The following is a 12,037-nucleotide window of genomic DNA, read 5'->3' as shown; positions in this document are numbered from 1 at the left end:
AGAGAGGGATAGTAACAGAAAGACACCTGCAGCACTGCTTCACCACTCACAAAGCTATCCCCCTGCAGGTGAGGACTGGGGGCTTGAACCCAAGTCCTTACGCACTGCAATACATGCGCTCAACTACCTGGCCCCAAGAATGCAACTTTTCTTTCAGAAGAGTTAATGACTCTGAAAGTGAGAAGCATATTATTACAGGTGATCTATGCATAGGATTTCTGGGTTCTTTATACCAATAGTCCCTTTCCCCACACATTATAAACTACACTTTCACTATATTAATTACTTCTTGCTAGACACCACAATAAAAAAATACATTATGGAGATATTTGCAAGCTTTATCACTAGACTAGTTGAGCGCATGTATTGCAGTGCGTAAGGACTTGGGTGAAGAAAAATAGAGAACTTGTGTCATGTCACAGAGCATGAGAACATAAACTCTAGATATTTTATTTTGAGAAATAATTGTATATTTGAAAGGGCAGCAAGGACATGCCTTGATTTCCCACTCCAAATGCATACGAAACATTATTTCCTAAAAAGAATATGTAGGTGAATCTTCTGAGATTTCCTTTTGTGTTCTTATAATGCCAACTCTCACAAGAGCTACCTAGAACAGAGTAGAAGTAAAACAGGCTGCACTGTTGGGAACAAATTACTAGTTCAGCAGGTAGAAAATGTGTTACTGCTGCGTCCTTAAAGGTAGTCCTCTAACAGGGAAACAACTAGTACAGTAGGAAGAATCTTGGAGCAAGAGAACTTTAATTTAATTCTAGCTTGGTAATTTGGTAAAATTTGTGGCACTATGATCCTATTTTCTTCATCTTTTAACGTAGGGGAAAGTAATATGGTACACATACCTCAAAGGATCTTCTAAGAATCCACTATGATAAGGTTTGTTTCATATACATATTGCTTCAGTTACCTCTTTGATAATTTATCTCTTAAGTCTGTCTCCCCTGACTTTTATGATAAACAGGGGACTTTTATGATTATCAGGGGACAAAAGCCTATTATCTCAGTGTGTGCGTTTCTCTGTTTTTATCTCCATGGCAGTGAATATTGGCTGTCATAGTATATACTCAATAAATATTTGCAGAATGAATTAATTGTATATATTGTAAAGTATTACATATATTGGTAGTATTAGTTATGAAAAGTAGGTTTAGATTTTGTCATTAGGCTTTAATTTTCCATAAATATGAGAAATTTTAACCAGAAGCAAATCTGAGCAGTCAGCACATAAGTTGAAGTGATGATTGTTTTAAAATTTCTTTGTTTCCCTTGAAATTACTATTTTTCCTATATGGTGGTATTTAAATTACATGAAACAAAAATGGTGAGGCTTCATTTTTTGCTTCTAATTTTTATAACCTCCAAGAGAGTTTCTTGGTTTTGCTGATTATTCTGCAACTTACAGGTTCTCTCCAGATGTGAAAAAAATTGCTTACTTGGTAGATAAGCTTGTACTTACTTGATGAAGTACTTGATTCCATCTGCTGTGTAAGCTTCCTCCCACCCATAAGGTAGACCTAAAGTGAAAGGCAACCAAAAATATATTTAATAAGATGAGGATGATAACTATTTCCTGGACACAAACTTTCCACATCTTCACAACTGAGTACTTTTTTTTTTGTATAAAATAATTTTCTAGAAAGGAGGAATTAAAACAATTTAGATGAGCTCTCATAATCAGCATCTTTAGAACATAATAAACAAGTCTTGGACAGTTAACAATCTGCTTTAGTTGCATTAACTGGATTGTGACTTCTCATTTCTATGTGGTGATCATTTTTGTCAGCAGGATTCAAGCAAGAAATTTTGGTGCAGGGCATGGTTTTTGCCTGGAAGCAGGAGGCTGGGCAAGATGGCCTCTGCTGGTCTATTCTGGCTCAGTTTCTTTAATTGGCTCCTTTTATATTCTTTCACTCAGCTCTGCAGGGAATCAATGCATGAGTGCCAGATCAGCAGGGGTTTGAAAGTAGCTTTTGGATAAGACAAAATTCCCTATGAAGTTTGAAAGTTAACCAAAGTGATTTACAACAAATTGTGGTACTTTATTTTGTTAATTAAGAATTTTGTGCACTAAACATAAAGGACCAATTTGCTAAACTTAGCTTCCATTTTTATAATGAGATTAAGAGTAGTTAGCTAGCTATAAAGAGATATAGGTTGAAGTAAGCACATACTTACTTATTTGCCCATATTTCTGTAAATGAGAACATTTTTTTGCCCTTATCATACCAAGTGAACAGGCCTATCTTAAAATGGTCACATTCTACCTAATTTCAATTATGGGAAATATCCCTCTAGTCCATACTAGTTTCCATCCCTCTGTTCCATTCTTGGGTATTACTAAGGCTTCTTGATTTCTTTTAAACTTAAGAACAGACTTCATGGCTCAAGTGGTCTACTTTGGAAAACTGTCTAACTAGAACAAACTATTGGCTTCCATGATAACCTCCCTGCCCCCCACACCCAACCTCATCCAAGTCTTAGCATAAGGCAAAATACAGGGACAGTAAGTATTTGAATGAAACATTCATTTCTTAGAAATGACTGTGTGTTGTTTATAGAGTTAAGAGAACAAAGAAAAAAAAACCTTATTTTATATTTCTAAATTTTTAACATTAATTGTATAAAAATAAGAATGTAATGCAAACTTCACAACTATTTCCATAGACCAGCTAGGAGTTCTCTTTTAATGAGTAAATGTGTCCATTTTAAGGAAGAGATGGGTGGAGGTATATAGTATAATGGTGATACAAACAGACTCTCATGCCTTAGGCTCCAAAGTCCCAGGTTCAATCTCTTGCACCACCATAAGCCAGAGCTGATCAGTGCTCTGGTAAAAAAAAAAAAAAAAAAAGAATAAATAAACAATAAATAATAAAAATAATAAAATATTCACAGTCATAAGCAAGAGATTAAAACTCCTTGCTAAACCAGTATAAAACTCAGTGGCAGGGGCTGGGTGATGGTGCACCTGGTTAAGCACACATGTTACAGTGCCCAAGGACCCAGGTTCAAGCCAGCAGTCCACACCTGCAGGGAAAAAGCTTCACCAAGTGGTGAAGCAGTGATGCAGGTGTCTCTCTGTCTCCTTCACTCTCTATCTCCCCCTTTCTCTCAATTTCTGGCTGTCTCTATCAAATAAACAAAGATTAAAAAATCATAAAAATTAAAACAAAAGCAAAACTCAATGGCTTCTTTAAAGTCCCTGAAGTGATGTCATATACATCTCTTGTTGCTACTCTAAGCATACATTTAACCTTATATCCCATAACAAAGTGCTGCTGTGGCTTCAGTTCAAACTAATTCATTTCCTTTCTTCACACCTTCTACATCTTTGTTACAGATTACTTCATTCATCACTGACAAGTCCCTCACCTGCAGGAAAGAAATCTGGTGAATCTGTAAGAAAATCCTTCCTACTGTAAAAGCTGAATAAGGGCAAGAGACTGGCATACTTTAATGATAACTCTTTAGTCACCCTCAGGCCACCCCATCAGCTGGGGCCCTATTCGGGGAGTCCTGAGATTCCCAAGCAGACATGATGGGCCAAGACCACGAATAAATTCCTCTCTCCATTGTTACCAGTCATTTCTATCAGGAACAACACAGTAGACCCCTTTGTGGGCCCCCATAGGACCTTGCCCTCAACTTGGATCGACAATGGTAGAGAATGTTCCATCCTTCAAAGGGAGGCTGGGCAATATACTCTATGCTACACCCGAGGAAGTTGGGTCCTGATATTGGGGCAGCTTGGAACATTCCTACTCATGACCACAGAATGTGAGCTCAGATCTACAGGGATGAAAAGGTCACATAGGCTCCTAAGCTGAATATGGGCCCCAGATCACATCAAATTGATGGGGTTTACAGTCAACAATATTTATACACCTTTCCCATATTTGGGAGCTACTCTTCCCTGATCCAGCTTTCTGGTCCTTCTTCCAGCCATGACATCATCTCCCCAGACAATAATTAGGATCCACCTGCATATCAGATTTCAAGCTCAGGAGAAAAAAAACAAAACAAAACACTAGTATAGCCACAGGCTCTTTGGAATATAACTAAAATAGGACTACTAGCTATCTACAAAATGGAGACCATCCCCCAACTCTTCATCTGCACGACTGCAGCCTTTAGGTTAGTGATTAATCAACAATTTGGCTTTGTATGTTAACTCTCTTTTTAACCACCAGGTTCCAGATTTTAGCATGATGCCGAGCAGACTTCCCTGGACAGACAACCCCACCAATGTGTCCTGGAGTCCCACTTCCCCAGAGCCCTTCCCCACTAGGGAAAGAGTGAGGCAGGCTGGGAGTATGGATCGACCTGTCAACGCCCATGTTCATGTTCAGCGGGGGAAGCAATTACAGAAGCCAGGACTTCCACCTTCTGCATCCCACAATGACCTTGAGTCCATACTCCCAGAGGGTTAAAGAATAGAAAAGCTATCAGGGGAAAGAATGGGATACAGAGTTCCGGTGGTGGGATTGTGTGGAGTTGTACCCCTCTTATCCTATGGTTTAGTCAATGCTTCCTTTTTATAAATAAAAAATTTAAAAAAAAAGGAAAAGAAAATCCTTGCTTTCACCTTGACAAAATGGCTCAGAAGCATCAGAACTGATCAATAAGGCAAATAAAAATTAAGTAGAAAATCATTCTGTTGATGGTTTCAGCTTCATCATACTTAACTTTGACAAAGAATTGGAGACAAAAGGATGATTTTCATGCATATTAAAGTTTTAATTCTGGTTAGAGCCCTCAGAGCATCACCCACAAGGGAGGCCCTTCACAGGTGGTGAAGCAGGTCTGCAGGTGTCTTTCTCTTCCCGTCTTCCCTCCTTTATTCATTTCTCTCTGTCCTAACAACGATGACATCAATAACAACTATAATAACGACAATAACAATAAAAAACAACAAGGCCAACAAAAGGAAAAACAAATGAATAAATATTAAAAAAGCTTTAATTCAGGAAAAGTTGAAGCACACTCACAGAGAAATGTGGACAGAAAGGCAAAATGACAAGGAACTGGATTGCTTTATAGGCGAGGAAATGGGTTCTTTTATAACTTCTACGACTCCACTTTCACTGCTTTTCTAAGCCATGTCTACACCTACTATAATTTGCATGTGTTCTTCCCCACTCTTCCCTCACAGGTAATGAAAAACAAGAGTTCTGGCTTCCTCAGGTGTTCTTCAAATTCTCTTCCTTCTCGGTACAAGAGCAAAAATAAAGGAACCTGGTCACAAAAGTTCAATATCTAGGTGGAACTGGAGATCAGGGTCCTCTCTGGTCCTAGCCATCCTCTACTAATTGTAATGTGACTAAAATTCTTGGCTAAATAATTTACCTAACATAATTATATTATATAATTTGAATTTCTTAAATCATTTATTTTAAATGATTTATTTTAAATGTACACTTTGTGTACATTTAAATGTTTAACTTTAGCATTTTAATTAACTGGATTTATTGAAAATTGACATTGACATTGGGGTACCACACCCACAGGTTTATCATGCAGGGGAATCCTGCCATGGCTATTTTCTGAAATTAATTGAACATGAATTTATATATATATGTAAAAAATCATGAAAGATACTAATTCATATCTAATTGAGTCAAAATGGTTATTCAGTTATTGGAACCCTGCAGATGTTCCTGTGTATTAAAAACACATGTAGTTTATGTTAGATAAATTTGGTCATGAATAAAGTAATTCTTTTTTTTTCCTTCTATGAAACTTTTCTCTCTTTCTTTCTTTCTCTTTCTTTTTTATACAAACACTGACAAAACCATAGTATAAGAAGGGTACAACTCCACACAATTCCCACCACCAGAACCCCATATCCCATCTCCTCCCCTGATAGCATTCCTATTCTTTATCCCTCTGGGAGTATGGACCCACGGTCATTATGGGGTGCAGAAAGTGGAAAGTCTGGCTTCTGTAATTGCTTCCCCACTGAACATAGGTGTTGACAAATCGATCCATACTCCCACCCTGCCTCTGTCTTTCCCTAGTGGCGCAGGGCACAGGGAAAGAGGGACTCCAGGACACATTGGTGGGGTTGTCTGCCCAGAGAAGTCCGGTCGGCATCATGTTAACATCTGGAACCCGGTGGCTGAAAAAAGAGTAAACATATAGAGCCAAACAAATTGTTGACTAATCATTAACCTAAAGGCTGGAATATTGAAGATGAAGATTTGGGGTCTCCGTTTTGAAGATATCTAGTAATCCTATATTAGTTATATTCCAAAGGGCCCCTGACTATAGTAGTTTTTTCCTTAGTCTGACCTCTGATATGCAGGTGGACCCAAGTTATTGTCTGGGGAGATGATGTCATGGCTGGAAAGAGGGCTAGAAAAAGAAGACTGAAAGGTTTGTCATTTTCTTTTCATTTATCCTATCACTTAACCACTCCAGGTTGACTTTTTTGGGGGCTAGGGGAGGATGATGGGAGGAACACACCATAGCACCATGCACTATAGATTTCTCCAATGAGGTGAACTGGTGCACATGGCAAAGCAGACAAACCATTCTCTTTTTCATGTACATAATGTAATTTTAGGGAAAAAATATTTGGAATGATAGTAACTTTCTTTCAGTGATAGTTCAATAACTGAAAACAAAATGACTGTCCAAATTAAAAACAGAAAAACACACTATATTGATCATATATCTGACCTTTTTTATACTAAAATTTTTTAAGGAAGTTTCTTTTTTAATTTTTTATTATATTTGTTTATTAGATAAAGATAGCCAGAAATCGAGAGGGAAGGGGGTGTGAGGGAGACAGAGAGACACCTGCAATAGTCCTTACCACACATGAAGCTTCTCCCCTGCAGGTGGGAATGAGGGCTCAGACCTAGATCACTGCGCATGCTCAACCAGGTGAGCAACCACCTTGTCCCAAATATCTGACTTTATATAAAAGTGAAAAAGCAGTTGGTCTGAGAGTTGTGGTTTATAGTTAAGCAATTTAAAAAAAGTGAAAAAGCACTTTTGATCAAGTTTACAAAACTCCTATGGCTTTAGTTTTTTCTTTAGAAAAATATTTCATTTTCCACAACAAGTTGTTTGGATGTAATTTTAACATTCTTGAAGCATTTTTCTCTTCTTCTCCTTTTTTTTTTTTTTTTTTTTTACTGCCACCACCAGGGTTATCACTAGGACTCAGTGCTGGCACTGCGAATCCACTACCTCCAGTAGCTGTTTTTTCCTTTTTTTTTTTTAATTTCTATTTTATTTGATAAGCCTGACAAAAATTGAGAAGGTGGGGGGGGGATAGAGAAGGAGAGAGACACCTGCAGACCTGCTTCACTACTCATGAAGTGTCCCTCCACAGATGGGGAGCAGGCATTCACAGCCAGGTGTATTTTCAAGTGGGTGTGCCACAGTCTGGCCTCCAGCACTTTTCAATAATCATTACTATTTTAAAATGGGTAGGATTCCTGAGAAAACACTTCTCCAGAGAAGACAGAAATGGCACATCGACACATGAAAAAAATGCTCAACATCACTTATTATTAGGGTAATGCAAGCTAAAAATCTCAATGAATTTATGACTTTATACTCGTGAGAATGGCCTATACTCAAAAGACTGAAAACACGTACTGACAAAGATATGGAAAAAAGAAACCATATATGGTATTAATGGGACTATAAATTGGTATGGTCCCTGTGGAAACTGATATGAAGATTTCTTAAAAAAAAAAAAAAGTTTCTCAGAGATTGAGTTCCTCATTTGAGTTGACTCTCAGATGAACCAAATTTCAAAGATTAATGAGCCCTTCCGAGTGAAGACAGAATTTCTCATTACATGGTAAGCATAGAAAGAAGAGGTGCTGCAATTATTACAGTAAGCAAAAAGAAATTTATATCAAATTTGTAAGGTCTTTCCATGGGCTTGTGTGGTAGTCTAATACCCTCTGGATCCGTACATTCAAACAGTGTTTGCTTTCCTCTAATAGCTTTTTGTTCATGAGCAAAAGTAGGAGATAGGTGATATTAGTAACCACACTTAACAGAAGGAAACGAAGGGATGAGAAAGTTTAAGCAACTTGCCATATTGCTAATAAATGGTGCAGCTGCAATTTGAACCCAAACAATCTGGTGTTATAATAGTCTATGCTTTTAATAATTTTTGGTCTGCTTCCAATCCCCTAACTCTTGTTTGCACTGCCAACAATCAATATTTTTAAATGGTCAAATAATATTTTTGCCCAACTTTATGAAGAATAGGAAAAAAAAGTAAACAAAGCCTCCAACATCTTGATTTGTACATAATTACTCAGAGAATGTTCTTTTGAAAGGAACTGAAATAGTTTTTAGGCTTGAGCACAAAGTGGTCTATTTTAGAGGCATTTTTAATGTTAGACTTATGATTGTACAAGTTAATTTGTAGGTCTAAAGTGCATAGCCAATTAAAAAAAACTATTAGATAATTTTCCTCTGAAAAAGGAAGCTATTATACTGAGAGATGGTTGTAACCTATAAATAACCAAATAATGCAGTACTTTAAATGTAAAAATAATTTCCAAGGAAATAACTCTTTAAAAATGATACAGATTTCCTGAATTATGTCAAAATTACTCCATATATTTAGAACTCTATGAATGCTGTATTAACAGCTATAACTTGGATTTGTGATTATTTTTTCACATGGCTATTTTAGAGCATCATTTGATCTCCAAACAAAACAACATACATAATAAAGGAAGATTTTAGGTTTTTAATATTTGTGTGTGTTACATCTAGAAACTCAAATATTAATTAGATGATATTTTTAGTTAGAAGTTACTTATTAAGTAGGCTTACTGCTACAATATATTAAAGAAACAGCATAGTAAAAATATTCCTAGAGATTATTTAAGGCTTCACCATTCTCTTTTATCCTGCTTTTACTACTTTTTGGCAAATAAATACAGGAAAACATGGTGCTGAAAAGAAAATATTAGGAGTACTAAAATTGCAGCTTTAGGAAGATACACTTAAATACTATTGAATATGAATTAATAAATCCATTAGAAAGTGAATTGTCATGAGATAGGGCATATGTTCACATGTATCCATAAATTAGGGCAAAATATATAACTTAAAGTAAAAGTGCACAATAGTCTGCAGTGAGTCAATATATACAGCAAGCAAGTAGAAAGACCTAAAAGACACCATAAAGTTCATAAGGAAATAGTGTCTATTTAGACTTAGATACCCTCCTCACCTACTTCCTATTATACTTCCCTCACTCACTCCAAAGCTAACCTTATGAAAGTAAGGACTACAAAAACTGAATAAGGGCAAGAGACTGGCATACTTTAATGATAATTCTTTAGTCACTCTCAGGCTACCCTATCATCTGGGGCCCTAGTCAGGGAGTCCTGAGATTCTCTAACAGACATGACAGGCCTAGAACTCGAATAGATCCCTCTCTCCATTGTTAGCAGTCATCTCTATCAGGAACAATACAATAGACCCCTTCATGGGCCCCCATAGGACCTTGCCCTCAATGTGGATCAACAATGGTAGAGAATGTTCCATCCTCTGAAGGGAGGCTGGATAACATACTCTATGTTCCACCTGAGGAAGATGGGTCCTGATATTGGGGCAGCTTGGAAAGTTCCTACTCAAGACCATAGAATGTGAGCTCAGATCTACAGGGATGCAGAGGTCACATAGGCTGCTAAGCTGAATACGGGCCCCAGATCACATCAGATTGATGGGGTTTACAGTCAACAATATTTATACACCTTTCCCGTATTTGGCAGCTACTCTCTTCCCTGATCCAGCTTTCTGGTCCTTCTTCCAGCCATGACATCATCTCCCCAGACAACAACTTGGATCTACCTGCATATCTGATGTCAGGCTCAGGAAAAAAAGAAGAAAAAACTAGTATAGTCATAGCTCTTTGGAATATAACTAAAATACGACTATTAGCTATCTACAAAATGGAGGAACCCCCCTCCCCAACTCTTCATCTGCACTATTCCAGCCTTTAGGTTCATGATTAGTCAACAATTTGGCTCTATATGTTAACTTTTTTTCAGCCACCAGGTTCCAGATGCTATCATGATGTCAGTCAGATTTCTCTGGGTAGACAACCCCACCAATGTGTCCTAGAGCCCCGCTCCCCCAGAGCCCTGACCCACTAGGGAAAGAGAGAGACAGGCTGGGAGTATGGATCAATCTGTCAACGCCCATGTTCAGCAGAAAAGCAATTATAGAAGCCAAACCTTCCACTTTCTGTACTCCATAATGGCCTTGGGTCCATACTCCCAGAGGGATAAATAATAGGCAAGCAATCAGGGGAGGGGGTGGATACGGAGTTCTAGTGGTGGGAATTGTATGGAGTTGTAACCATCTTTTTTTTTGGGGGGGGGGTTGTACCTCTCTTATCCTATGGTTTTTGTCAGTGTTTCCTTTTATAAGTAAAAATTAAAAATAAATAAAATAAATTTTAAAAAAAGTGAATTGTACCATCTCTTTTATATATACCACTCAATAAAACTGACTCAGTGGTTAGAGGTGACAAATATGTCAAGCAAGCATGATTTCCACTGGCTAGGAGTAACAGCAATGGTGCTGGCAAAATAGCTTACTTGGATAATGAGCTGCTTTGCAATGCATGTGACCCAGGATAGAGAGAACACACAAAAGAGAACGTGGTAGTTTAAATTAATGCATAGTAAAATTGGGAAAAAATTATGCATAGTAAAATTGGGAAAAAATTATGCATAGTAAAATTGGGAAAGTGGGCTTTGAACTAGTGGACTCAGTTCTCCAGATTCCATATTTTAGACTGATTTGGATTCTCAAATCCCTGGTTCAGCTGGTCAAAATCTCCCTCAAACTCGTGAGGTAACCTTTCAGATAATTCTTAGCAGGTCTCTGGTTATTCACAGGTCTAAAACAGATGTGACAAGAAACTAATAACATCTTTTTTACTCACTTTTGTTGTTTTCATTATCCAACACCTAAAGAATGGTGATCAGACTCAGAAAAGTGTCTCACATATACATTCTAGGCACTCAAGTACTATTTGTTGACTGGCTGAAGAAATCAACCTCCCATGAAAACTGATGGCTCAGGGAATCCTGCATATATTTGAAATTTTATTGTTGTTCTAAGGTCTTTATACTCAACAGGGGAACTTTCTCACAAATATTTGCACAACTGTTATTTGTGGATTTTGACAACAGGGTAGTGGATGACCAACAGACATACTCGCATTTAAAAACACTTTCATGGAGATGAAATGAAGTCATTTACAGATCCTACTCTGAAGATAAACAATGCAACTATAAACATCATGTGTAACACTTTTGCTACTAAAGTCCATCTCTTTAATATTTTTAAATATGTGTTTATCTGGAAGTCCGTTAAAGATTTTCAGGTATAACTGACAAAAGTTGTAAGGACAGAACAGCTTTCAAATATTTGCCTTTAAGATTTATTTAAGTGGTCCGGGACATGGCGCAGTGATAAAGCTTTGGACTCTCAAGCATGAGGTCCCAAGTTCGATCCCCGCCAGCACATATGCCAGAGTGATGTCTGGTTCTTTCTCTTTCTTCCTTGCCTTCTCATAAATAAATAAAATCTTTAAAAAAAAAAGATTTGTTTAAATTTTCATCAACACTAATATAAAGATTTAAAGAAAAGCAATAAAAAACACTCAATAGGGGGTCGGGTGGTGGCACAGTGGGTTAAGTTCACGTGGCGCAAAGCGCAGGGACCAGTAAGGATCCCGGTTCGAGCCCCAGCTCCCCACCTGCAGAGGCGTCGCTTCACAGGCGGTGAAGCAGGTCTGCAGGTGTCTATCCTTCTTTCCCCCTCTGTCTTCCCCTCCTCTCTCCATTTCTCTCTGTCCTGTCCAACAATGAACAACATCAACGATGGTAATAATGATAACCACAACGAGGCTACAACAACAAGGGCAACAAAAGGGGGGAAAAATGGCCTCCAGGAGCAGTGGATTCATGGTGCAGGCACCGAGCCCAGCAATAACCCTGGAGGAAAAAAAGAAAAG

At 37.7% G+C, this 12,037-nt stretch overlaps 1 protein-coding gene across 5 annotated transcripts in view; it reads right to left on the bottom strand.

Annotated features, from left to right (window-relative positions):
* STXBP4 (syntaxin binding protein 4) overlaps positions 1-12,037 on the bottom strand; it is a 214,024-nt gene that overhangs the window by 44,086 nt on the left and 157,901 nt on the right. For all 5 annotated transcript variants that reach the window (XR_009553085.1, XM_060203767.1, XM_007531409.3 and 2 more), the window contains one exon: positions 1,475-1,532. Coding sequence is in view for 4 of the 5 variants with exons in the window: in XM_060203767.1 (XP_060059750.1) it covers positions 1,475-1,532 (58 nt within the window). In the remaining variant the exon portion in view is untranslated. The remainder of the gene's footprint in view (positions 1-1,474; positions 1,533-12,037) is intronic.

This window comes from Erinaceus europaeus, chromosome 12 (genome assembly GCF_950295315.1).
Source record: "Erinaceus europaeus chromosome 12, mEriEur2.1, whole genome shotgun sequence".
In the NCBI taxonomy this organism is placed as follows: Eukaryota; Metazoa; Chordata; class Mammalia; order Eulipotyphla; family Erinaceidae; genus Erinaceus; species Erinaceus europaeus.
Note: the sequence above shows the minus strand (reverse complement) of the source record. Positions and strands in the feature narration are given on the sequence as shown.